The sequence below is a fragment of the Lithobates pipiens genome, unplaced genomic scaffold (genome assembly GCF_037356315.1).
Source record: "Lithobates pipiens isolate NorthernLeopardFrog02 unplaced genomic scaffold, aLitPip1_a1.2 Scaffold_22, whole genome shotgun sequence".
Lineage (NCBI taxonomy): Eukaryota > Metazoa > Chordata > Amphibia > Anura > Ranidae > Lithobates > Lithobates pipiens.
The window spans coordinates 287,812,512-287,840,509 of record NW_027507784.1 but is presented as its reverse complement, the minus strand read 5'-3'; the positions used below and the strand labels follow the sequence as shown (position 1 = coordinate 287,840,509).

The following is a 27,998-nucleotide window of genomic DNA, read 5'->3' as shown; positions in this document are numbered from 1 at the left end:
TATTTTAAATATATGTTTACTTTAAATTCCATCTTTCATCCTGCAAGGTCGCAATCTGAATGGAGGAGGGTACAGTCCACTGTGGTGCTGGTTCAGCACACTAAAAGATGTAGTAAGTAGAAGTATATTGTTGTAACGCTTTCGCCAGTATGAACAGTTGACTGTCCTCTCAGTAGGGAAGTAGAAAAGGCTCTTGGCAGGCTGAAACAATGTGCATTGAGCGTCAAGAAGCAGAGTCATGGTGAGACAAAGTGACTCGAAGTACCAGCAGCAGTTTCCTTCGCTAGATGTATTCAGTGGTGGTACAGAGTAATCAATTTAAAAGTAGCGCTCTTTAAAAAGATGAACTGGGAGATTAAAGGCACAACTTCGGAAAGGAATGATGTAATGTCCCATTCACGGTCACGGGAGGACTAAGATAGAATCTTGGGAGTCGTGTATTTTTGTAGAGAACAATTGCTGATGCCAGGGAGGACAATCCTACATGGAGAAAAAAACAAAAAAAATAAATAAAACTCAGGCTAAAAATGGTCTAGAAACTGTTTTCTATACAGATATTAGATTGTACACTGGCAACATTCTTTGAAGTATCTAAACCCCCTGGTGCCCAACATACATCCATTATTGATCAAAAATTCAGAAAAGAGGATTAAAGCGGTAGTAGACTTTTTTTTTTTTTTTATTAAAAGACAAAACATTTCCACCTGCAAGAGACCTGTGACATGTCCCAGAACAACACCGGAAGGGAGAGCCGCCTAGGCGGCCAGAAGTTGGACAGGAAGTCCTACTCCAAACCAGGTACGCAGCGCCCCGCCCCCCAAAAATGACATGACAAAAAAAAAAAAAAAAATTTAAAAAAATAAATGCATTACTATTTTGACTCTCTCTGCCATTAACACAAACTCAGAACTTGGGGGGCTAAATTTCACTGCCACTAACCACCAATGTGGGGCAGTGTTAATAGAGTTAAAAGAACCTACTGTAACGTTAATGGATTACTCCTCCAAATAAATAATTTCTTCAGTGACAAAGAATTCAATGGTCTCCTCCTCCCAGTCATCAATATTGCTGTCCAACTCATCTGTATCCACACCTAACAGATGCAAGAAATAGAAAGAACCAGATTAAGACACATGTCTGGTAGCCTGTTATTAGGAGACAATTGCACTGTATACAAACCTCCTCTGAGTTCCAGACGGGCATCTTTTTGCTCAAAGTATAACTTTTGTGCCTGCTCACGATATTGCTTGTATTCTTCCATCATTGTTCTTCTGCGTTCAACCAGTTCCTTTGAAATGCAAAAGTAAAGTTTCAAAACAGTGTCTATGAGACTATTTTCAGATAGGTACCAAAACCAAACGACATGTAACTAATTGTTCGCCAGCACTTTTTTTATTTATTTTTTGATCAGTTACTACAAGTGTAAACTTCTAGGTATCTGCAAGCTGTACAGTAATGTTCCTGCGCATCGATACCTGTGCGTAGAAAATGTAAAATCTACCTTCATCATCTGATAGCTGAGATACCACACAGGTCAACCCTACTAGTGCTCAGACTGCTGTTTCCTGTTGCTTCAGTTTGAACTAATGATCAGGAACCAATAAGTGCACTATGCCTTAAGAAAAAAAAGCAGTTTGCTGACAGGAGACGACAGTGATCATTGCTAGCCGATGTAGCAGTAAAAGCAAATCCGGCAAGCTGGTTGTGCGCAAGTTGATCAATAAACTTGGTACGTTCAGCCTGCCCATACACTGTTCGAATCTCAGCCGGTTTAGCAGGAATTCAAACAGTATGGCCAGCCTTACTGAAAGAAGGGATTTTCTGTGAAACTTCGTGCAAGAGTGGCATACTGTATTCTTCCAAAGACACTGTGGTATAAAACCCAATAGTGGTTTGGGACTGAGCATCAACATGTTGTGATTTGAACAGTTTACTGAAATTCAACTGCACTCTCACTTTTCTGCACTGCCTGCTATTTGAAAGCATTTAAAAAAAGTTTTAGCACTTAATACTCAATGCCCCATCAGGCTAATAAGATTTATGGGAAGGGGTGCCTATTAGAGGCAATATGCAGTACATTGTCTTTCTATGCCCTACCTTCTATAGGTGAGGCCTACATCGAGGTACCCATCTGACATTAGGAAATGCTGCACCTTCACTGTCCAGTAGGAATTTAGAGCTCAAGATCTATTTGCAATATTTTTTTACCTTTGAAGCCTTAGATTGACTTAATCGATCTTTCTGTTCAAATATTTTTGAGTACTTCTTCAAATCTTTCTTGATAGTCTATGGAAAAAAAAAAAGTCACATTAAAGTCAAGTACATTCTACATCAATCATTTCAAAAAAAGTTAAGGAATACTTCTATAAACTGGAGTTCCTCAGGTACAGGTATTTCAACCATTTCCATGCCTGTCACTGGTATTCCATTAATAATTTATAATGGTGGATTTTTGGCACAAGTATAAATCATATCCATAGTAGGGCAGCTATAAGGTCAGATTGCCTTACCCTTTTCTTAGATTTCTCATATGGCATTACAATGCTTTGGTCTACCATATCAGTTAACATCTTTACCCTTCAACATTAGATAGTAAAAGGTTTCAGTTTATGCATGAAGAATTGACGTTGCTATAGTCTTGCAAAATGTAAAAAACTAAAAATCTACAAGTTTAGCTTTTAGCCCCCTTTGCGGTCAAAGTCAGCAAGCAGCTAACAATAGGTATCCTATAAAGAAACCAGTGGTGTGCTCAAAGGACAAAGCCTTCTTTTAAAATCCAAGCCCTACCACATACACTGCTCAATGCATACATAAAATAAAAAAAACATACTAGTGATACAGGCCACACTATGTACCTTGATCTCATCTGCAGTCAGCAAAGTTGGGGGTCTTGGTCTCCACAAAAGCTGACAGAATCTATCTTTAGTGTTCTTCTGAAGAAGACGACCTTGGAATGTCCACAACCAATACGCATTATCCACCTATAATAGAAGAGAACCTCTTAAATATGACGGTTATAAAATGACTGTTGTCAAACTGTGACAAGGACTGGTGGGCTTAACCCTCAGGGTTTTTCACCTTACAGAATTTTATGCATTAGGGTGGAAAACCCCCTTTGTGCTGTAGCAGCCCCCCTTTTTCATACCTGAGCCGAACATTCCAGTAATGGGGGACAAGCACAGCAGCTCCAGCCGCTTTCTCGGGTCCTCATTGGATAGAAGCCATTGGCTCCTTCTGCTGCCAATTAAATCCAGTAGCACAGGAGCCGGGGGAGGGGGGGGGGGGGCTCGTAAAAGGATGATCAGAGACACTCAGAGCAAAACCCATGCACAGAGGAAGAAGGTATAAAAAATGTTTTTAAATAAAACGCCAAACCTTTACAATCACTTTAACATTTAGTTTAGGAAACATTAGCATTTTAGAAGGTTGATAAGCTCATTTCAGTAAACCTGGAGGTTACCTGTGCAAATAGAGCTAAAACTAGATGGCAAGACATGCTCATCTTTTGCTTTCTTGCTTTGGCCATCTCCCAAGAACATTTGTGCATGTCTAATCTATTTCACTTGCAACCCATCCACTCAACTTGGCCATGGCAACATATGAAAAACATGGAGAAGGCCAGACCTAAGGCTTAGTTTTAAAAAAGGTGCACCTTTAAATGCAGAGAAACAGACATTACATGCAGCGCCTACAGGTGAACTTCGGTCTGTTGTGTGAAAAGGCATACGGTATGCCTTTTTTGTCACCGTTTAGGACTTAGGGGCTCTGTTGCAGTGTGAACAAAGCACAAACAAAACAAATGGTGCTGTTGATCTGATGCAGGAAAAAAAAAAAAAAAAAAAAAACACCATTCACAGCAGCTAGTGTGAAACAGCCCTGAACTTGTGTTTAGAAGACCTTCAAATAGGCAAGAGGCAATTACGTCACTGTGCATTCAGTACACAGTATGTGCCATCAAGGCAAAAAGTGCTGTGCCGCAATCGTGACTCCTGCTTGCATGCAAGGGAGTGACCTCATTGTGGCCAGGCCATTTAAAAGGCTGCACATCGCAAACCCGTAAGGAAGATCGGGTGAAGGAGGAAGCAACTGAAGCGGAGACAGAGCACTGCTGGAGGGCTCCACTTGACAGGCAAGTATGCCATATTATGCTAGTGTGCAAAGATTACTAGCACAACAACAGTGCAGGGGGACCATTTAATCAACTTTGTTAGTAGAGTTGACTGCCACTTTAAAACAAAAATTAGTTCTTACTTTATGGCTCCACCAGGACACAGATGTGACAACGTAACGGCCTGTTGGATCCCATTCGACATCAGAGGCTGTATAATGCTCTGCAATATTCATGATGGTGCAGTCTGAGGTGTCAACAAAGGCCAGGGCACCATTCATGCTGAAAGTTAAGGAGTTATAGGATTAGATATATGCATAAAACTGCCATTTTGGTACTATAAATCCAAGATGAAACAAAAAAAAAAAAAAAAAAAAGAAAACACAAACGGCTGCACTAGATTATTTTGGAGAGGAAGGAGTAAAGCAAAGCTGAGAAGAGATCTTGTACATACCTTCTCAATCCTGCCAAGACCAAGAACTGTCCCTGTGGACTCCAGAAGATTGTGTTGGCTTGTTGTTTGTCATATGTCTCTAAAAAAAAAACAAAAAAAAATAAATAAATAAATAAATAAATAAATAAAATAAAAAATAATACACATAAAACCATGTCAAAGATAGATCACAAAAAGCATTGTTATGTATGGCTGCCTATTTAGTAATACCTAAAGATTGAGGGGAGGACAAATCCAGACTTACTTATAAGTTCAATCTTGCCATTGTTCTTCACATGGTAGAAAGTTACTGATATCCGAGGGACTTCTCCATGGAGCACGGCAAACTTGCTTCCATTGGGTTCCCAGGCAAAAGCAATGATGCCATCTACAGGAGAACAAGAAAAAATATATTTATACTTTTCCCAACAGTGCATCTTGGTTTAAGAGCTCTGCCTTTAGTCTGGACATTACAAAATAAAAGGAAAGCTACCATCTAGTTGTTAGGGATTATTTCTACCTAGATCAATGTATGTGTAGTTGTCCATTCACAATAGAGGTGCACTGAATGTATATTTTAATGCCAAAAGTGAAAATTCAGGATCCACTTAGAAACCGAAATTTAGTGTGTGTATAATTATATATATAATTTTTTTTTTTTTTTTTTTTTTAAGCTGTAGTTGTATTATATTCAACTTTTTCATTAATATCATGAATTTAAATGAATATGATTGAAAAATGCATTTCCCTTGCGCTTCTATTATGATGTTAAAAATGTTGCTTGCTGTATATTTTGTCAGTATAAAAACAGCACCAAAAACACACCTTTTTGTTTAAAAACATTGAAAACATAGCAAAAATGCATCAAATAACGCATGTGTTACTTTTTGATGCAGTGTTTGAGTCACATGACCTATGAAAAACACACCATAAGCACAGTAAATCCTGGAAGAAGCATTTTAGCACCATTATCTGCACCTTTTTCTTGATTGGTAAAATGGCAAAAAAATAAATAAAAAAAATTTTCGGCTGCCAAAATTTTGGTGTATCTCTAATTCATAAGGCAAGTAACCTATAATTCCCATATAATTTATATACCCTCCCTAAACAAGAGCACATAATGGAGGAGGGTGGCTAAGCATACGAGCGCTAGAAGTGCTCACTCATCCGTGTCTCTGCATACACTTCGGTCCCCCACCTCCATTTTGGGGAGCAAAGCCGAGAGGTGGAATTCCGGAGAGGAAAAAAAACAAACCACAATGTGGGCGTTCTCCTGTAGCACTCCACGATTAGCCGTCAGTCAGGCAACTTTGGCAGAATTTTAGTGTTTGTTTCTAACTGCTGTGTGCACTATCTGGGCTGGTGAAGGCTCCCTCCTAGTCACAGAAATGCATTCAGTGATCTTTTCTCTGCTCAGCAACATATGAGCACACCCTGGCCCATGACATCAGCAGTCAAGCAGCTCTAGCAGAATTTCGGCATTTGGTTCTCCATGTGTACAGTGTGTGTGTTGACCAGCCCTGGTACACAAGTAATTGCTATAAACCTCATACAGCTGGCTTTGTCCCAGCTATATAATAGGCACATACCCTAGAGCAGTGATGGCGAACCTTGGCACTCCAGATGTTTTGGAACTACAATTCCCAGGATACTCATCTACACTGCAGAGTGCATGAGCATCATGGGAAATGTAGTTCCAAAACATCTGGGGTGCCAAGGTTCGCCATCACTGCCCTAGAGATAAAGAGATGTATCTCTATCCACCTATAGCTCTCTTCATTTATATCTCTCTATTCTTTAACCTGCACAATACTACTACCTCTGGTTGTGATTGCAGTTCAGGTGGGCGGTAAAAAGGCAGAACAACTGTCTGTTTTTACTGCTTTCTTGGTGAACCCCTTACTGAAAAACAAGCCATGACCTCCGGCAGGCGTTTTTTTTTGTTTTATGAAAAAACAAACATACAATTTACCTTTCATTTCAACCACATCTACTGGGACTTGTTTCTCTCTCATTCTGAATATCTCAAAATTGGTCACCACACCCTGCAGGCAGCAAGACAAAACACCAAATGTAACAAAAATACTGTCAGACCACTTATCTAAAAATTAAAAACCATGTTCGACAAAGGGACAGGGTAATAAAGTAACTAAACCCACAAACACAAATGTAATACTGCAGTCCCCATGTGTGTCTGCATTGGTTTTCATTTTCCCCTTCATGCTCACAGAGTGATCCTGCCAGTAAACAAAACCCTTGTATAAGGGTGGAAACACTCAATAGTTATATTGTACCTATGGTTATACAAAGTGATTGGACTAATACTAACTTATAACAGGTAGCACAGGAAGTTATAAGCTGCAAAGATTTATGGCATGATCCACAAATAATTTTTGGCCTAAACAAGAAAACCTCAAAAATGTATATTAAACAGAATTTCTGGTCCTGCTGGAAAACCAGCAATCACTGGTTGCAGCGCATTTTGACAGGGGAGAGGTCCCCACTGTCAGAATACAATAGCACAGTGGGGGAGTTTCCTGCAACCACATTGTGTGGATGCAGGAATCAGTTTTTTTTTTTCCCCCATTAAGCCTGCTGGTTGGGGGAAAAATAAATAAATGAGTACCGTGCTTTATTTTTAATACATGTGCTACTAAACATAATCACAAGCCCGACTCCAAAGAAGCCAAGGCTTCCATTTCCTCAATTTAGTCCAACTATCCATAAACAGCTGAATACAGTTTTGAAGAAATTGCCACTATACTGTATACGGTGTAAACCAGCATTTCTGGATTCCAGTTGGCCTTGGGGCAAAAGGGAACAATGATTTTCACAAATACATCTTCCCCTAAAGGAAGAATAAATCCCTTTTTAGATTTTGGGATGGAAGTGAAATATGCAGTTTACTTGAGGAAGACTCTGTGCTTCAAACATGTTCTAGAGATGAAAGAAAGGAATCAAACTCTTTTCTTGACTACCCTATATAAGATCTGACCATGCATACACCATACAAGAAATAGCTTGAGCCAGATAAAATTACCTGGTACCTACCTGAGTTCCCTTTGGCGTCCTATCCACCTTCACACAGAGGTAATCCCCATTCTTCTGCCAGTGAAGCTTGCAGTCAACCACATTGAAAAGGTTTCTGACTCTGATCTCTTGCCTTGATGGAAGCTGCATTAAGGTCACTCTAGCAGGAATATCTTTGTCTTCTGGAACCCAGAACGCTATGATATTACCCCCAGGGGACCAGGAGAAATCTCTGTTGAAAAACAATGTGCCATTAGGATTCACACAAAGTAAAGGCTGGCTGATAAACCAAGTCACCAATAATAAGCAAGCTTACTTTATTCCTGTAATCTTCAAACTCTTCTTATCCAGCAAACCCATGGACTGCATGAGAACACAGATGTAAAATTGTAAGTCATGTCATGCTGCTACTAATAAACTTACTATAAGAGCATTACAAAGCTTTTGAGAGTCCAAAAATAGGGACCTCCCTTACTAATCATTGCTTTGCCGTTCCCTTATAAACAAACGCTGACTTATTTGAATATACATGGCTTGTATTCTTGAATTACATTCTTTAGTGCATTTTATTTTTACCGTTATTTTCCAACACAGCATGGCTTGTTTTAATATAAACCTCTGTGTAATGATTTGGCACTAAGCCTTTTAAACATATTTGCAGCCAATAGTAACATTTTATTAAAGTTGGAAGCTTTTCCGGGATCAAAGCAAAGGTTCATTAAAATACTGTAAAAACGACTTACTACCGTTATCCAGTACAGTAAAAAAACAAAAACAAAAACAAAAACAAAAACAAAAAAAAAAAAAGGTAATAAATGCCTATTTTCTATTCACAGATAAACATCAATTTACGTAATGTATGCAAAACATTAATGAGAACCTGCCTGTGTATCTTTAAAAAAAAAAAAAAAAAAAAACTATTTTATTGGGTTTAAAGAGAAACCAACATACGAAAAAAAATCATTGATTGTTCATTGGTATACATCAACAGGCAGTACATGCAGTCAAACAAATGGCAATGCACCCATTGCGTGAGATTAATTGCATAAGTACAAGAATCTATCATATCAATGTGAACTTTAGATCGACAGTTGAGATCAGCACATTGAATTACATGGCACGACCAAGAATTAGCATTAAGATGTATTTATCCTGGGTTAAGGGTCAAATGGCTAGCTATCCATCTACCCCAGATTTTGTGAAATTTTTTATTCAGTTTTCAGAGTTCAAATGTAAGCTTGTATAGTGGTATAGAATCATTAACTAACTTTAATCAGAGTGATTTCAGAGGGGTCTGTGTTCCCTTCCATGGCAGGATAGTTTTTTTTTTTTTGGAGTCTTATCCACATTATAACACGGGGGCCAGAGCCCTACAGCTGTAAAACCTGAAAGATATGGCCATTCGACGCTGTCAAAGGTGTCTAAGGATACGATGGCATGGGTGGGGGAAGTCACGTGGGTAATGTATATTGTAGAACAGTCTACAGATATTCATTCTGGTGGATCTGCCAGGTAGTAAGCCTCCTTGATCACTGCTGACCAAGGTCGCATCTACAGCATTCAAACAGTACACCAACACTTTGGCCAGGGTGGGCAACACACAGCAATTGAAACGAAAGCTGTTACAGCGATGTTTAAGCGCTCTTATGATCCGGCCGGCAAACCTCTTCCTCTCCTCCCCTGTACAGGTGACTACACATAGATTTATTTATTTCCCTTGCTTTGCAACAATCAATCCCTCTGTATGTGTATATATATATTTTAGCAACACAAGGCTCTGGGCTGTGATTTGACACAGTCGGTCAGCAGGTCCCAGCTGACTCAGAACTACATAGCGAGAAGCAATAAAACTAAATATCCCCCCCCCCCCCCCCAATACAACACAATTTTAAACAAGTTATTTTTAATACATATACAAAAACAAAATCCTATACATTTAAAAATTGAAGAGAAGTATTATTTTGTAGATTCATACTTACCCTAGCTGGATGTAGCATCAGACCAAAGCTGCATCTGTCCCTCGCTGCCTCTTCACTGCGAATCGAGCCTCCGAACATCGCTAACGGCTCGGTTCTCTCACCTCACCGAGCAGAGAGCTGCTGACTGTCAATCAGCATCTCTCCTGCTCTGCTACTCCACGCTGACTGGAGCGCTGAGCTGTGGAGGGGCGGGAGCAGCCAGTCCAGGCAGCTGGCGGATCCATACTTCCTAAGTCAGGATGACACGCTGCCTGGACTGATTCCAGTGACATCAGCGGACAGTGGACTTCAGACCGCTCTCCACTGAAAACGGATCACAGGAGTGCATAACAAATTGCACTCCTATGGCCCATAGGAGAAGCCCAGCCTAAAGTTCAGGCTGGACTTTTTCTTTAATGTCAATTCAGACTGCAGCTGTAATAAAAAGGAAAAAAAAAGGAAAAAAACTAAAAGCTAAAATACTTACAGGTGTTTCATAAATGCTGAGTGTATCTAGTGTCATTCGGGCAAAGAATTTGCCATCGTGACTCCACCTGAGAAGAGAATGGAAGATACTTATTGCTGTCCCAAAAAAATAAATAAACCAGAAACAATCAATCAATAACAAAAATCACATACTTAAAGATAGGCCAGTGAGCTGAACTTTCGCAATGGAATCCTCTCTTTTTCTGTCCAGTTAGAGTGTCCCAGATAATGATTGCCTGTGGGTCATCCTTAGTGTCCATAAGAGGGCTAAAAGTGACAAGATACCTGCAAGAAGAGGTTTAGAAGTTATATTGCTAAGCAAAACTTTTTTATTTTGGATACAGCAAGAAAGGGTTCGTATTTATTGCTGTGTTAGCCATGTGATTAACAAGTTTCATAATGAATGTTATGTCATGGTTGTGAACGGAAAATAAATAAAAAATAAATAGGAAATACCTATGAGCCATGCACCCTGGAAACAATTAACGTGAATAAATATAAAATTGTGCTAAATAACTTTTAAGGAGCAGCTGGTAGTGAGACCAAAGGTCTAATGATGTGTTAAAGAAATCAAATGAATTTCATACCGCGCTTTAGATAATCATATATACACACAAACAATAATAGTGATAAAAAGTAACTGAATTCATAAAACATGTGCTAAAGCACTAATGTTAAATATCTATATAATTTCCACAAAAAAAATAGTTAAAATTCATATTAAATGTCCGTGAACTATCACTAAAATCTTCTACCAAAGTGAGCGATGAGAGTCCTTACTAACTGGGTGAGATAAGGTCTTCCACCACTACCAGGCAAAAATTTACTCGTAGAAATTGACACCCATTACAGGTAGTCAGACCAAGTGCGGATAACAATAAGAGTGTGCCTTCTGAAGGGAGACTGGTCCATGACTACTGACGTCAGACGTTCCTGATGAAATGCGTTGGGTCGTAAGGCACGTGATACATCACTTCCGCTAGTTGGAATGCAGGTGGAGTGCAACCAGATGCAACTGCATGCTTTTTTTAATTGTTTTTACTGCATTTCATGCCGATGCCTCGTATGGAATGAAGGGATTTTTTTATACTACACAATGAGAAGCCCCTTCTTGTTATCTGTTAATATATGATCAGAGTATAACAGGCCGTGGACCAGTCTCCCTTCAGAAGGCACACTCCTATTGGAATCCGAGCTTGGTCTGACTACCTGTAATGGGTGTCAATTTCTTCTGGCGAGTAGATCGTTTGCCTGGTGGTGGACGACATTATGTCACCCAGTTCGTATGGACTCATCACCCAGGTTGATAGATTTTGGTGTTGGTTCACGGAAATTTAATTTGAATTTACATTTTTTGGGGGAAATTATATGGACATTTACCATTAGTGCTCTAGCACATTTTATGTCTTCGGTGTCAACAGCCATGCCGGTAAAGCCAGCAACTGAGAAGCAGAATAGAATACATGGGTATTGGGCCAGGAAGTCTGGTCCCTTTGGAAAAGACCAACGCTCAGCCCGTCAGACCATTTTGGTGCAATGAAAATCACAGGGACCCCTCTACCAACAAACCCCATTTTCTTCTCCCTTTTTTCTCCTGTCAACTACCCTCCCATCAGTCCTCAAAAAAACAAACACAAAGTAGACTTTACACAAGTAAAAAGGTCAGGCCACCCAACACTGGTATTTCTTATCTAAAAGTGCAGAAACCACACTGTTGAGAGACTTCATGCCATGTGCCGGATTTCTTCACTCAAAAGTAACTGCACTAGGAGCAAGACTCAAACAGAAAAAATAAAACACACATTTTCACTGCCCACAAGCAATTTAAATTAGCTCAGTGCAGAAATTGGAATCTGTGCCGATTTCCTGAATTAGCATGTTTACATATTTTCAATGTACGTGTGGTGCAAGACACTTTGCTTCAATTCATCATTCTATCTGTAAGCAGAGACAAATAGACAGGATACCATAAAGAACCTACCTCTCACAAGGAGAAAAGTCGATGAGTTGTACCCCCTGATGGCTGAACCTCTGGATCTGCTTAAATTTCTCTCCTCCCCACAAAGCAATACCTCTCTGATGGAAGGTAGCCAAGTAGGTTCCTCTTGGAGACCAACGAACATATGTTTCAGTCCATCGCTACAAGAAACATTTTTACGGTGGGTGTGTGAGAGTGGTATGGTGATAAATGCAATACACATACAGAATGAGAACTATCATGCATTCACTTACAGGTCTCTCCTCAACAGGAACTGGTTCTTTCACATCAGTCCAGAATATGGTCGTTCTGTCACCTGCCTCATATATAACACTGAACTGATCACGGCAGTCTTGATCTTCAAGCCAAGACCGAAGATTACCCTAGAAGAGAAAAAGCAGCATTAGGCTCCTTCCCTCAAAAATGGTGGGGCTGAGTCAAGTGCCCACAAACATTCAATAGCAAAAAAAAAATAAAAAATAAAAAAAAAAAAAAAAAGTTAACCGGTTATTAACTAATATAAAATTAACCAGCATCGCAACTTACATCATCTATCAGTATGCCAAAAAACATGGGAATGGAGTTATTTTACGTAGAACAATCTGTACACTTACAAAGTCTTTAAATGGCTGCTTTTCAGGAACCTCCCACTCATCACCTATGCCCATATATCTGTCAAGACAAACAAATTGTTATAGAGAACATAAGACCCAATAAAGGTGCCCCAATATGAAAAGGAAAAAACTTCAAAGACTTACTTATCAAAGTCTGTGAAAATGTTTACTCTAAAGGTGTGCTGCTTGTCCAATTTGTAGCCATCTGCATTCTTGACTGCATCCTGAGCCTGAGCTGGTAATGCATACTCCAAGAAGATATACCTAAGTGTGGAAAAATTAGAATAACCGAATATTAGAATAACTGAAGAGGGGACAGGAGAAAAAAAAAAAAAAAAAAAAAAAAAAAACACACAACACAAACACAAGTCTTCTTAAAACCAAGATGAAAAAAAAAAAACTTACGTGCCCAAAGGCTCCATGTTTTGTGGGTTTAACCCAGCGTTTGTCAACAAAGTGCTGCCTACAGCAAGAATCAAAGAGCCTTTCATTAACTTACTTGGGCAGAAAAGGCTCTTTACCTGTCTGAGACCGTGTTCAGCTAGCAAAGCCTTAAGGGCCCTTCCACACAGGGCAGATTCTGTTCCAATCCATACACAGATCCCCCTGCTAATCAGAACAAAATCTGCTCCATGTGGAAGCGCCCTTAAGGCTTTGCTAGCAGAGTGGGAAGATGGCTGCTCAGTTAATGCAGAGCAGACACAGAATCCACTTATCTCTACGGGCAGCTGAGAGTAAACGGACTCTGGTCTGCCTAAATGATTGAGGACAGAACCCTCAAAGGATTTCTGTAGAAGACCCGATCGAGACCCAGAGGTAGGCAGGTGTAAAATGGACACAAGTTCATTTAAACCCACTTATCCACAGAAATACATGGACCTTCCAATCAGATCCACCTAACTAATGGAAAGGTGGACCCAATTGGAGTGCCAATCTGAAAGCAGCCTAAAGCTTGAACTGAACAATAAACTCTATCCATCAACCCATGTCTTATGAAAATCAATTGCTGGCTGCAACAGAAGCACTCAATGGACTCAGTGGGCAGGCAGGGCGTAATATTGGGCACCCTTCTAGCAAATGAAAGCAACCTCAGGTGAATCAATCAATGAAGAGTCCTTTCCAGATAAGGGAAAAGATACCAGGCAGTGTTACCGTTCTAAAATGCATGTCCTTCTACCACCACAAATAGAGCTAGATTTCTGTGATCACTTTTTCTTTTGTGCTATGGACAAAAGACAGAATGAGATTTATGATAGATAGATAGATAGATAGATAGATAGTTGCTTTTACTAGGGGAAGATATGGATTCTAATTTACATACGCAGACCACAGTTCTACCTTTCTGCCCAAGGTTGCGGTACCCACCAATCGGTTCCCGCTGTGTGTAATCACAGTGGGAGCGTGCGACTGGCGGGGAGCATGCATGCCCCCTCCCTAGAAGAACTGGATCACATATTATAAGATATATTACACACACAATCCAGCACAGAGGCGCCACCCTGTAGCAATAAAACAGCTACCGGTATATGGGGACCTTAAAATATCACCTTGCACATTCAGGCAAAGTGACATTGCCTTTGTAAACCACAACCTTCCCCAATACACTTACGCCATGTCAGCTGGTTGCAAGACACTAAGAGGAGTGGTGGGTTTGGTCTTTCCCTGAGCCATGTGACATTGCTGAGGCCAAGCATTCGATTGGTAGACCCAAACAATGTAACATGGGAGGAGAGGCAAGGGGACACCATTTACAAAGGCACGGTCACTTTGCTCTAAATGGCCAGGGTGATGTGCCACTGCTGATTTCCTTCTAAATATATATCAATTGCCTATCTATCCCTGGGTTTTGATACTTCCCGAGTCAATGATCTGCAAATAAAATCAGACTTTTGTGTAAAGCTAAAGCCAAAAAACTCCTAATAAAATCAGACTCTAGGTATAGCGGAAAGCATAAAAATAACTTGTGCGTCAACAACTGACTGTACAAAAAAGTAACAAAATGTATATTTACTGCTTCTTTGCCATTTTGTACAGTCAATGATTCACACTTCATGCTTTCTGTTCCCATTATAATAATTGAGTGATGTTCAGTGTTCACGCCTCACCATTTTCATCAAATGCCATTTTGAGGCGGTAGCCCATGGACCCATCGTTCATACAGGCACCTATTTCCTGAACTTGACAACAGCACAACGCAATTAAAATCCACTCAGCAAGGAAAAAAAAAAAAAGTAACATCCCGGGAACTGCTGCATCTAATGCTACTAGTTATCCTATTGTCCAGAGCTCTCTGGCCCTTACATCTTCTGGGTAGACCCACCTACAGCCCTGGCCAAAAGTTTTAGGAATGAGACAAAATATAACTTTTTGAAGACCTCTGCAATTCGCCCTGGTATGCGGTCAACTACTGGGCCACATTCTGATGGCACATTCTTGCATAATCAATGCTTGGAGTTTGTCAGAATTTGTTTTTTGTTTTTGTTAACCTGCCTCTTGATGATTGACCAAAAGTTCTCAATGGGATTAAGGTCTGGGGGGGGGGGGGGGAGAAGTCTCCTGGCCATTGACCCAAAATTTTGATTGTTTTATTCCCCAAGCCACTTAGTTATCACTTTTCCCTTATGGCAAGGTGCTCCATCATGCTGGAAAGGGCATTGTTCATCAAACTGTTCTTGGATGGTTGGAAGAAGATGCTCTCGGAGGATGTTTTTATACCATTCTTTATTCATGGCTGTGTTCTTGTGAGTGAGCCCACTCCCTTTGCTGAGAAGTAACCCCACCTCAGCTTCTTTGCTGCCCTTCACACCATCCTTGAAAAAGTCTTTGTATCACTATGCGTGCAGATGCACCTCACACCTGCCTGCTGCTATTCCTGAGCAAGCTCTGCACTGGTGGTGCCATGATCCCACAGTTGAATCAACTGTAGGAAACAGTCCTGGGGCTTTCTGGACTTTCTTGAATGCCTTGAAGCCTTCTTCACAACAATTGAACCTCTCTCTGTGAAGTACTTGAAGATCCGATAAATGGTTGACTTAGGTGCAATCTTAGTAGCAGCAATAATCTTTCCTTTGAATCCATTTTGGTGAAAAGCAATGATGACTGCACGTTTTTCCTCGCAGATAACCATGGTTAACAGAGGAAAAACAATGATTTCAAGCACCACCCTCCTTTTAAAGCTTCCATTCTGTTATTCTTAATCAGCATTAGGCCCCTTTCACACAAGCTTTCCGATCAGGTCCGCCAGTCAGGTTTTCAGGCGGACCCTACATTCACCCTTATGGAGCGGCAGATGTCAGCAGTGACATACCCGCTGACATCCGCCGCTATCCGATCTGTAAAATCCAGACACAGGGTGGTCCTATTTTCCATCCATCTACAGGATTGGATGAAAACGGACAAAACAGTCTGGTCTCCCCATGAAGAAGAGTGGGACTGGGCCTGTCTCCGCTCGGTAAATGGAGACAGATCAGTCAGCCACCTGCTCAGCGAGGATCAGCGGAGCGATCCCCCGCAGCAAGCAGAGTCTGCCAAGCGGTGGCACTGGTGTGAAAGCGGCCTTACAGAGCGATTTCCAGCCTTGACCTCATCAACACCGAAACCTATAACAAGAGGATCAGCTTGTCCTTGGGGGGGGGGGGGGGGGGTTTGGGTCATAAGTTCATTTTTATGGCAAAGAGGGACTTTGCAATTAATTGCAATTCATCTGGATCACACTTCATAACATTCTTTAATAAAATTGTTGGGAATATATGAGACAACTGCTGCAGAATTCATATGTCTCCATCCCTGAATCACAGAAAAAAAATAAAAAAGAAAGAAATAAGGAGGAAGGGGGGGGGGAACAACACCAGAACCAAATAAAAAGAAGTAGATACTATTTAATGGTGCACATGGATGCATGTGGGTCAGTATATAACATAATACATATAAATGTATTGACACACACACACGTTCATACATAGTAAATAATATATATTAAATGTAGCCCAAACTTGTATTCAGATTTGATTGCACGCGTGATAAATGTAACATTTATTTAGATTTACCTTTACCGACTACATCAAAGAAATTTGGATCAATTTTACACGTGTGAAACCAATCATGTCTATATGCAAGTTTGGGCTACATTTAATACATTTTAATATATATTATTTACTATGTAGGAACACGTGTGTGTGTGTGCGTATACATTTATACGTATTTATTATTTTATTATGTGCACCATTAAATAGTATCTACTTGATTCATTTGGTTCTGATGTTGTGCTTCATATAAAGTCCCACCATTCCCCTCGCCCCTCTTTTTTTCTACACTCTTCATAACATTCTGAATTATATACAAATTGCCATAATAAAAAGGCAGCAGACGGAAAATTAATTTGAGTCATTCTCAAACTTTTGGCCACAGCTGTATAAAGTCAAATGACTTTATCCACTTCACAGATCCTGTACACCACATTCAGAGCACAACACTATGCTATGCTATATATTTATTTTTCCAAACGCCTAGTCTTGTCGTCTATCAAGTCTCCACACTATGCTGCAAGCAGTAATAGTATGAGTGCTTCTGCCCTACAGGTAGCAAGGCTAAATAACTGTCCATGATAGATGGGAAAGCAGAGATCACGGCATTGTGAACAAGAAATTGGCCAATTTCCTGAGCAAATGTGTTCTGTAAACCAGCAAAGCTCTTAATGAAATTGCCTTTTTAAATCTAAAATCTGAAAAATTAAGCCTGCACAAATATGAAATGGTAGATAGCATTAACACAGTAAATGATTCAAGGATAATAAAACATTGCACAACACCATCAAGCAAAACGGCATACACACCCTTTAGTAGTTCCTTCTGTGTCTGGGTAGTACTCATTCGTGATCTTTCCAAACTTGGAGAAAATCTTGTTGATTACATTTTTCAGCTTCTCTAAACGGTCAGGTCCAACCTGAGGGACATTATCCACCACAACAACTGAGTCTATGCCATCGGCTTCATGTGGCTGTTCTTGCAAGATATCGCCAAGCAACTCTACAGAAAGAAAAGAAAAACAATTTGCAAAACGTTCTTAGGACCAGTCAGCATCAGTTTTATCAGACCTGCATTTTTGCAGCATCCTCCAACAAACCCTACAAATCAAGCATCTTACACAAGTATGTTGTTTAGTTTGATCTTGCCCTAATATCCAACATAAAGTTTGGTTTAAGGCAGACCTTTATCCGCACCTTCAAAATTTCAACTGAAGACATGAACCTTGTGAAAAGGCAACTCAAAAAGACTATTTCTGTAACATGCAAGCCATTAATTATCTCTTTATTTCCAGGCTGATCACTTCTGAGCAGAGAGCCGTGACTGTCAGTCTCTGCCCCTCCAGCTTTCACTGGAGCTCTGGGCTGGGGAAAGGTGGGAGCAGCTGGCCAAGTCTCCCAGGGGCGCAGCTGAGAGGCTACTTGGGACTGCAAAGTCGCATGACAAGTCGTACCCCATTATTTGCAATGTGTACCATTCATATCTGTGTGAATTCAAAGTAGTTCCTGTACTACTTTGGTCCAACTTTGATGCGAGTTGTGGTCCATAGACCTCAAGTTTAAACAGGTATTCTCTGAAATCGCGACAAAAATTGCATGACTTTCAAGTTGCGGCAGTGTGAAAGTGGCCCAAGTCAGCTACCGGTCTAAGTATCTGGGTGGATCCCAAATGTAAAGTCTGAATTTTTCCCCAGCTGGGTAACAAGAGCCCACAGCGGACTTTAGCCTGCCATTGGCTGAAAATGGATCACAGAAGTGCAGAACAAACTGATCCTTCAAAGAAGTACAGCCAAAAATCTTTGGCTATACTTCTACAAAGTCTACCTAAAGACCAATGTTTTCTGTTTGATTTTAATGTAGTAGGATATGGTTTGATCTGTTAGTGGCCACAGATATACGTGGCTATTCGCACAACTAGCGATTACCTGTGGTGCTGGATGGACTATGCAAGTTCTTATATGTATATAACTTGAATTTAGCCATCAGCTTAGCTTTGTGCCTGAGGACAAAGTCACCTAATTGAATTGTTGTACGGCGGGCATTTAAACAGAATCTGCAGTAATGCGTGAAAAACCGCTATGGCATTCCTTGGTGCACTGAAGAAAAAAAAAAAATGCAGGTGTGTATTTAGGTTCGCTGTGTGAAGTTTGCTAGATTAATAAACAAAATGGCAAAGTGTACATATTGAATACAAGACGCACACTCCTGTCACGGCAAACTAAGCAGAAAAAAAAATCCATGTTAAAAAAAAAAAAAAAAAAAACAAATTCAGCCGGACACACCCATTGTTCATGTTACTTTTTGACTGATCTTTGTGTGGCTTTGGCTCTGTACTGTAACTGGCCATCTTTGTATCAAAAAAACAAAAAAACACACACGCACTCAGTACAAATGTAATGTGCTAATTTTCAGTTAAAGATTCAAACTGATAGATTTGAAGCACACAACGTACTGCCTCATAACATTTCCTCCAACTTATGACTGCCGTAGTTCTCTTGTATTACATAGAGAATGTGATCATTGCACAAAGCACCTCTACTAAGATTATCTCTTGTAAGGGCTGGGAACATATACAGATGGGCTGTGCTGACATGACAAGTTTATGAAAAAAGCCAACCGACTACGTGTCAGCTAAACATGCCTTACTTCTAACAGCAGGACAAAAAAAAATAAAAAAATAAGCATATATGTACACACACACACACACACACACACACACACACACTAAAATAATCCTCCCAGGAGATGAAGTGCGGTAACAGCTTCATGTACAAAAAGGGAAAGTGTTTTTGTAGCCAATATAATCCAGCAGGCATCCAGTTGTCAATTTATCCAGTACAGACTTGAAATTGAGGGGCAGATCTGACAATCCCCAATGAAAAAAAACTTTTCATACAATTTTTTTTTTTTACTTATCTATTTTGTATTGCTGATTACTGTGCTCACCTAACACTGCCATTTGCATTTAAAGATGAGATATTCTATTTTGACAAGAATTACTTCTCGATAGAAAGGGCAGACTGGATGTGGCTTTTGTTAACATGGATTGAGGGCCGGTTCACACTTGTGCAATGCGAGAACCCTGCAAATCCACTGCGGGTTCCCGCATCGCACCCGACACGCATGGCGGTTCACACTACCATATGCGAACTGCTGGGGAGTGTCATGTTAACGGCACCCCCATTTCAGCACTGCGAACTGACAGTGCGGACACGAATTGGACCGCATACGTGTGAACACCCATGCGATCCGATTCTGGTCCGAAAAAAGGGTCCTGTGCGTGTTTGGACCGAATTCGGCACGATATCAGCCATACTATCTATATGGCTGATATCACACCGCACAGACATCTCTTGTAATGTGAACAGCAGTGCGCTGCGAATGACATGTGACGTCTGGTATTGCACAAGTGTAAACTGGCCCTTAAGCTGCTTTTTGCCGACCCTTTGAGCTGCAAATGCCAATACCCCGGCTTCAATACTCTGAGTCACTGACAAAAGAATAAAGTATGCAGATAAGGACTGGCTTCTCTGATAGCATACTCATATTGTACCAGTGCAACATATGGAGCAGCACAGTGGCCTATGGGTTAGCACTCTGCCTTGCAGCACTAGGGTCCTCGGTTAAAAGCTTCTTTAGGACATTATCAGCCTACTCTGCCTGTGCGGCTTTTCACCCACACTCCGAGGACATGCTGGTAGGATAATTGGAGTCTGTTTAAAAGTGGATCTAGTGTATATGCATTGGAGACCTTAGATTGTAAGCTCTTTGGGGGCAGAGACTAGAATGAATGTAAATTGTGCTAAACACCTGTAATAATTTATTTGATCTCTTAAATCGCATGGGAAATCTGCTCTATTGTGAACCTAGGCTTAAATCCAACAATATTATTGTTTAAAGCTTACACCCAAACAGCTAAAAACCATCAATAAAATATTGGGAGTGGTTTTACCTGCCAAGGAATTTGCATTTCTGTCCTTCCAGCCCTGGGATTTATGCAATTCTCCCACATAGCTAAGGTCTGACTGGAAGGGGAGATGAAACCTTTCTATGCTGCATTTTCATATACTGTACCGGTGACTTAGGCCTAGTAAGTTTTTTTTTTTTCTCAACCCAGCGGGGTGAACATAAAAAAACCTAAACAGATCAGGAGGGGCCACCGCACTAACTATACAAGGTTAGTACAGCAATCTCCCCAGCTGAGCTTTTCTGTTCTGACAGGGGGATGGGTCCCTCTGTCAGCACTATCAGCCATTGGAGATGGCCGGCAGACCTTTTGGCCGGTTTCTATTGAACCGGCCAATGACACCCGACATTCAGTCCATGTGTAGGCTTTAGTTCCCTACTAAGCAGAAAAAAAAAAAAAAAAAAAACATTTAAATGATGTATTGATTACAGAGCTGCATTAATCTGGGTATTTTAAATCTGCCTAGAGTTGGACTTTAAGCACAAGGTTTTGCTGTCCACCACAGGGACTACAATGGTAGCAGAAATAAATTAACATGTCAATGGGTGCCTGGGATGAGATGCCTGCAAACCTGGGGAGACTTAAACACTGGATTATGTAAGAGCCCATTCACACCACAGCGCACACATGCACTGCTTTATTTTTATTTGTCTATGATACAAAACCACAATGCTGTGCAAAAATGCAATGTGTCTTTTTCAGTGCACACCACATTGATATGAACGGAAACAATAGGAAATATAGATGAGTTGCCTTGCTCTCACTTTGGGCAAAAAAAGCCTGACAATGTTGGTGTGAATGGGCTCACAGGTTAAGGTTGGGTTCACACTACTATGCTGCAGTGCAGTAATGCACACAATACTGCAATATACATTACATGCACACTATTATGATGAAAAAAATAAAATAAAAAAACTTTCCTATGAGGCCAGTTTACACCACCCTTCTACACTGGAAAAATAAGAAAAAAAAAAAGCACCAAATGTAGTACTTTTTTCAGGCATCTGTACTTTTCACAGGAGATCTGTGAATGAATAAACTATGTCCACCACCACGGCAGACAGAATTTAAGTTTGCATAAATAAACCGTGGGCACACGGATTAGCACACCTGCAGATGATTCACACTGCCAACAGCTCATGGGCAGAGAGCTATAAGCAGTGTGTGTCATTGCACCCACAAAAAAATAAACTAAACTTTTTTTAACCTTCAAAATTATGTGCATGTATTTTTTTTTCCTCCAAAAGATGAATTTAGCCTTTAACTAAATATCACTTGTGAAAAGTTCCAACAAAATAAAGAGACAGAAGTAAACAGTGAGGATTGGCACATTGGTAAAGTCTCATCCCAGAGCACACCAGCAGCCGTGTGATACGAGCCCCAATGCCACCTTCATACAACCACTGATCTGCAGCATGTTAAAGCACACAATTTATTTTGAATATTGAAAAACAAAAAATGGTTGCGCTAGGTGTCAGAAAATAAAAAATTATAGTAACTAAAAAGTGATAACTGCACTCATTAAATACCCACATACTATAATTCATAAATATGCTGTGCTTTTAAATAAAGTGCAAGGGGTGTCAAACTAGTGGCCCTCCACCTGTTGCGGAACTACAAGTCCCATCATGCCTCTGCCTGTGGGAGTCATCCTGGTAACGGTCAGCCTTGCAAAGCCTTTTTGGACTTGCAACAGCTGGAGAGCCGCCAGTTTGACACTTGTGTAGGCAGTGCAAAAATACAAAGATGCAAATCCAAATACATAAAACCAGTGCATAAATATAACAAACACCAACATGTGAAGATGGATCAATTCATAAAATATCCAGATGCAATACATTATAAAGTGGCCAGTGCAAAAACAGTCCAATGCTTAGTGCAAACAGTTCATGAAATTGATGCGTTTATTGACTAAATCCGATAATCCTGTGTGAGCATACACCACTTCACACCCAGGTGCACACCCCACTCACAGGCCGCTTACCAACAGCTAAGACTTCAAGGGTGGAGGTCTGGCTGCCCTTTGGGAGAAATCCTCACTGGGATGGATGGCAACACTCCATGGCTCAGGATCATGGTTTCCAAAGCAATACACAGATAAGCTCAAGTTGATGTAAAGGCAAAAAGAGGGATTTATAGTGTAGTAGTGGTTACATCACAACCGTAGCTGGGTGGAGCTACAGCGGTGACAAAATCATGCCCCTGAATCTGCATATCTAACTAGATGAAATCTTTTTACCTGCCATATGAGAGCAGTTTTTTTTACTTAATAAATCGGTGGAATTTTGCATTACTACACTACAAGTCCCCTCTTTTGTCTTTACATTTCCTTGGACTTTTCTGTGAAATGCTTTGGAAACCCTGTTCCTGAGCCCTGGAGTGTCCCATCAATCCATCCCAGTGGAGATTTTTCCCAAAGTGCAGCCAGGCCTCCACCTTTCTTTGACGTCTTACCCTTCAGCAAGCAGCTTGTTAGTGAGGTGTGAAGTGTTGTACATTCACACAGGATTATGGGATTTGGGCAAACACATCAATTTCATGAATGGTTTACACTAAGCAGTCTTTGTTGGACTGTTTTTGCATGTAGCACTTTGACAATGTATTGTGTCTGGATATTTATGAATTAATCCATCTTCACGCACTGGTTTTATGTATTTTCACTTGATTGAGTTATAGCTTTGTATTATTGATGCACTAGCACTTTAACCGTTTACCGAGTGGCTCAATGGCTCTCCTGGGCGAAACCCTGTACGGGTACAGCTTTCCCTTTAGATGCCGTGCGATCACGTGCAGGAAAGACAGCACAGGGATTTGTGTGTGTTAACACAAAATCCCTGTTATGTCAGGGGAGAGGAGACATATCGTTTGTTCCTACTAAGTAGGAACGATGATTTCTCCTCCCCCAGTCAGTCCCCCCTAGTTTGAACACACATTTAACCCCTTGATCGCCCCCTAGTGTTAACCCCTTCCCTACCAGTGACATTTACACAGTAGTCAGTGCATATTTATATCACCGATCTCTGTATAAACGTCAATGGTCCCAAAAACGTGTCAAAAGCGTCCGATCCATTCACCACAAAGTCTCAGCACTGATAAAAAAAAATTGCAGATCACCGTCATTACTAGTTAAAAAAAAAAAAAAAAAAAATGCCATAAATTTTTGCCATCGTGTGTAGATGCTATAACTTTTGCCCAAACCAATCAATATAGGCTTATTGCAATTTATTTTACCAAAAACATGTAGAAGTATATATATTGGCTTAAAATGATGAAGACTTTTTTTTTTAAATTTGGGGATATTTACTAAAGCAAAAAAAAAAAAAATTCAAAATTGTCACTTTTTTTTGTTTATGGTGCAAAAAATAAAAACCACAGGTGATCAAATGCAAAAAAAATCCCTTACAATTACTCTGACATCTATTCTGACTAACCTGTGGAAGAAAGATGTATTTTAAGATTAGATGTATCCTGGAATTCTACTTTTGGCCAGGTCCACAAAGGTGGAAAAATTGCAAAAATGCACAGTTGAGCTGTGTTTATGCCACCCGGCTTATCTGTAGGTACCGTGAATATCTCCTAAACTTGCACAATTTAGGAGATATTCACTGCATCCATATGTGTCGACATCATCGGTACATGCCCGCTCGTGCCGTTTCTTCAGCAGCCGTGCCTGGTGGCTCCGGCCAATCACAGTGCCGGAGCCCGCAATAATGCCAGGAGACATGTCACCGGTCACATCGGTGTATGGGGACTGCTGCAACAGCTTTGTTCTAAAGTAACCAGATGAAAGAAAAAGGGCGCCTCCAAGTGCAGAATTAAAACTTTTAATATCCCCAAACAAGATTAAAAACACTTACAGAATCAAGGATAAGAAGAGGCATAACACGTTCCGGCATCAGGAGGTCTCAGTGTATCATCACCGCTTTCCAGAGGTAACGATATGCAGCAGAAGGTCCCAGCATAACCAGCAGGTGAACACCTGCGAAGCAATCGCGCCGTCTGAGTCAGCGTGGAGCATGAATCCCGGAAATGGTATCAGAGGGAGGGGATGACAACCACCTGACTCAGACAGCGCGATTGCTTCACCAGTGTTCCCAGAGCCTGGGGTGTTCACCTGCTGGTTATCCTGGGACCTTCTGCTGCTGCATATCGTTACCCCTGGAAATCTGTAATGATACACTGGGACCTCCTGATGCCGGTTCTCCTGCTTCATACATCCATGTTATGCCTCTTCTTATCCTTGATTCTGTAAGTGTTTTTAATCTTGTTTGGGGATAGTAAAAGTTTTAATTCTGCACTTAGAGGCGCCTTTTTTCTTTCATCTGTTTTCTATTAGACCCCTTTCACACCAGGGCATTTTGCAGGCGCTATAGCGTTAGAAATAGCGCCTGCAATCCGCCCTAAAAAAGCTGCACCATTGCCTGCAGTGTGAAAGCCCCAAGGGCTTTCACACTACAGCGGTACGCTGGCAGGACGTCACGGAAAAGTCCTGCCAGCAGCTTCTTTGGAGCAGTGTGTCTACTGCTGCTCCCCATTGAAATCAATGGGGCAGTGCTGTAATACCGCCGGCAAAACGCCGCTATTGTGGCATATTGCTGGAGGTTTTAACCCTTTCTCGGCCGCTAGCAGGGGGTAAAAGCACCCGTTAGCAGCCGAAATGCGCCGCAAATCCGACGGTAAAATGCTGCTAAAAAATAGCTGCGTTTTACCGCCGACGCTATGGGCGGCGTGGTGTGAAAGGGGTCTAAGAGATAGCTTCCCTCTTTGAGTGTAGCCCTAAGTGTTTGAAGGCCACTTCATGCGTCCAATAAAGACACTATCTGCCTGGTCCTGACATACGTTTTATCTTGTTCTAAAGCAAGCATTTCATAATGAGCTAGTATGCGATGTATACTAGCTCATTACGCCTTTGTCTTGCAGGGTTTTTTTTCCCCTTAGGAGTTTACAACCACTTTAAGACCCCTTTCACAACAAGCCGACCCAGTTTCGGCAGTAAAGCAGTGCTATTTTTAGCACCGCTTTACCATAGTTTTCGTGGCGCTATTCAGCCGATAGCAGGACGGTTTTAACCCCCCACTAGGGGGCCGCTGCCCCATTGATTTCAATGGGGAGCAGCGGTGAGTTTACCGCTCCCAAGAAGCTGCTGGCAGGACTTTTTCTGACGCCCTGCCAGTGCACTGCTCCAGTGTGAAAGCCTGAGGGCTTTCACACTGGAGGGCATGGAGCAGCTGTTTTGGGGCGGTTTGCAGTCGCTATTTAACGATATAGCGCCTGCATAACGCTCCAGTGTGAAAGGGGTCTAATATGTGTTCAGTTTTAAAGGGATGAGGTGGCAACCCTAGCCGCATTGCTTCCTCGCCGCCTGTCTGTAGCCTCTGGAGTGCATTCCAAACGCAGATCAGGCTTCAGAGGCAAGGGAGATCTGGGCATGTCTAGAGCTACCCTACAAAAAAAAAAAAAAAAAACTCTTTTTCGCACGTACAGGAGCCCATTCACATGACTAAATGACTGTATGCACATACATGAACCCCAGCTTAAAGGGGTTGTAAAGGTTCCTATGCATGAAGGTGAGAACACACCTTGCAGTCAACCTAGCCCATCCCGTTTTACTTACCTGAGACCCAAATTTCCCTCTCGCCACTGGTTCCCAGCTCTTAATTGGATAGATTGATTGCAGCGCAGCCATTGGCCCCTGCTAATCAAATCCAATGACGCGGGCACCTCTATCGACACTGAATGCTGGACTCGGGAGCGATCCCGCAAGGAAACCCCCCCCCGGAGAGAGCTTCTCCAAGGGGGTATCTAATGCGGGGGGGAACCCGGGACAGCCACCGAGGAACCCCAGAAATGGATGTTCGGGGCCACTCTGTGCAAAACAAGCTGCATGGTGGAGGTAAGTATGATATGTTGGTTATTAAAAAAAAAGTGATCCTTTAGTATCACTTTAACCTACGGTGCAACAGCAACTCACACATTTCATGAATGTACATTACGTGTGTTTTGGGGGAGGGAGCGTTATCCAATACACACATCACACGTAGACGCACACAGTCTCTCAGCCCAATAATGTGAATGTGGCACAGATGATACCCCAATGCATCTCCAATACACATGTGCATTGTGAAAAAGGGTGCAGATCTGCTTTGTGGCAGTTGTGTTGAGTCACCGGCCCATTCATGGTACAATGTGATCCTAGGACAATGCTGGGAGGGGGGAGATACCCCGATATACAACACTACAGTATAGGTGGGCGCTCATCCCCGTGTTATAATGGGAAGTCTCCTCCCAGATGTTGGGGCCTGCAGGTATGATCAGAGCAGGCCATGGTGGGGATCTCCACACACAATGAAGGCCCATAGAGCAGGCCTGCTCTCCCTTCCCCCGGTCCGCTGCTCCTTATAGTCCCCCAGCAGCCACGTGTGTCTGCACCGAGGCCTCCATCCTCCCCCCACTCCCGCCTCACCCTCCTCCGTGATGTCGTCCTCAAAGTCCTCCGGGTCACTGAACGACATCTCCTCCTCGGTGCCCTCCTCGTCCTCCATAGCGAGCTCTTCCGGCCCGTGCATCCCCTCCTCTGTCACCTCCGCTCCGCCGTGATGCTGTCCCCTTCTCTGGGCTCGGTCCACACGACAATCCGGGGGCTTGGCGCTACTAGCAGGCCATGTGCACCGGAGCCGGCGTCGGGCGGAAAAGGAGCGAACCACCGCCGAACAAAAGGGAGGTCACCTTCCACCCTCCCCGGGCTCCTCCTCTCACAGGCTCACCCACCGGTGCCCACACACCTACCGCTCTTTTCTGTGACCAAGAACCGCTTAGAATGTCACTAAATTATATTTATTTCTAAATGCTGTACCAAGCCAGCTTATAGTAAAGTGGTGACTCCCCACTTCTGAAAGTGGAATGGACTAATCCAACATGGCGGCGGCAGAGGCTGGCCTGTAATGGTGCTGAGGTAGCAGGCTCATGGTGTCTGCTTGGTAATGTGCCTCAGGAAAACTTCAACAAATCACACTCAATAAAAGTTTTTGTGAAAACACTACTTTTTTTTATTTTTATTGTTTTTTTTTTATAGAATTCCTGTGAGGTAATCAATGTGCTGAAGACAGTTGTCACCAAAAAATACAAAAACTGGAAGTTGTCGCTGTGTTAGAAATCTTCAGACTGGAATTTATTCCAGTGAGGACTTTGGAAAAACGCATTTACACAAGTGGCTTCACACTTCGCCACAGTACAGGTGCAGCACCGTGTACCCTAGGGTTGCCACCTGTATGGGAATGATCCGGACAGCCTGGGTTTTGACAGCTGTGCCCGGGTTTGTGTCCTTCCGACACCCGGACACAGCAGCATAGGCTCCAGACCAGTCCCAGGCTCCAGCCCCAGTGTGGGAAGTGCCTGCAGCACAC

At 41.8% G+C, this 27,998-nt stretch overlaps 1 protein-coding gene across 1 annotated transcript; it reads right to left on the bottom strand.

Moving 5' to 3' along the window:
- EIF3B (eukaryotic translation initiation factor 3 subunit B) lies at nucleotides 1–27,307 on the bottom strand. Its single transcript, XM_077449142.1, has 19 exons — nucleotides 27,059–27,307; nucleotides 17,439–17,631; nucleotides 12,752–12,871; nucleotides 12,608–12,665; nucleotides 12,248–12,376; nucleotides 11,997–12,154; nucleotides 10,169–10,300; nucleotides 10,017–10,083; nucleotides 7,888–7,934; nucleotides 7,593–7,803; nucleotides 6,514–6,586; nucleotides 4,807–4,929; nucleotides 4,563–4,641; nucleotides 4,252–4,390; nucleotides 2,856–2,981; nucleotides 2,209–2,286; nucleotides 1,180–1,288; nucleotides 981–1,093; nucleotides 1–480 (listed from the first exon to the last, which is right to left on the bottom strand). The coding sequence occupies exons 1-18, from the start codon at nucleotides 27,159–27,161 to the stop codon at nucleotides 996–998; spliced, it is 2,043 nt and encodes a 680-aa protein (XP_077305268.1). The 5' UTR covers nucleotides 27,162–27,307; the 3' UTR covers nucleotides 1–480; nucleotides 981–995.
- Between the last annotated feature and the right edge of the window lie 691 nt (nucleotides 27,308–27,998).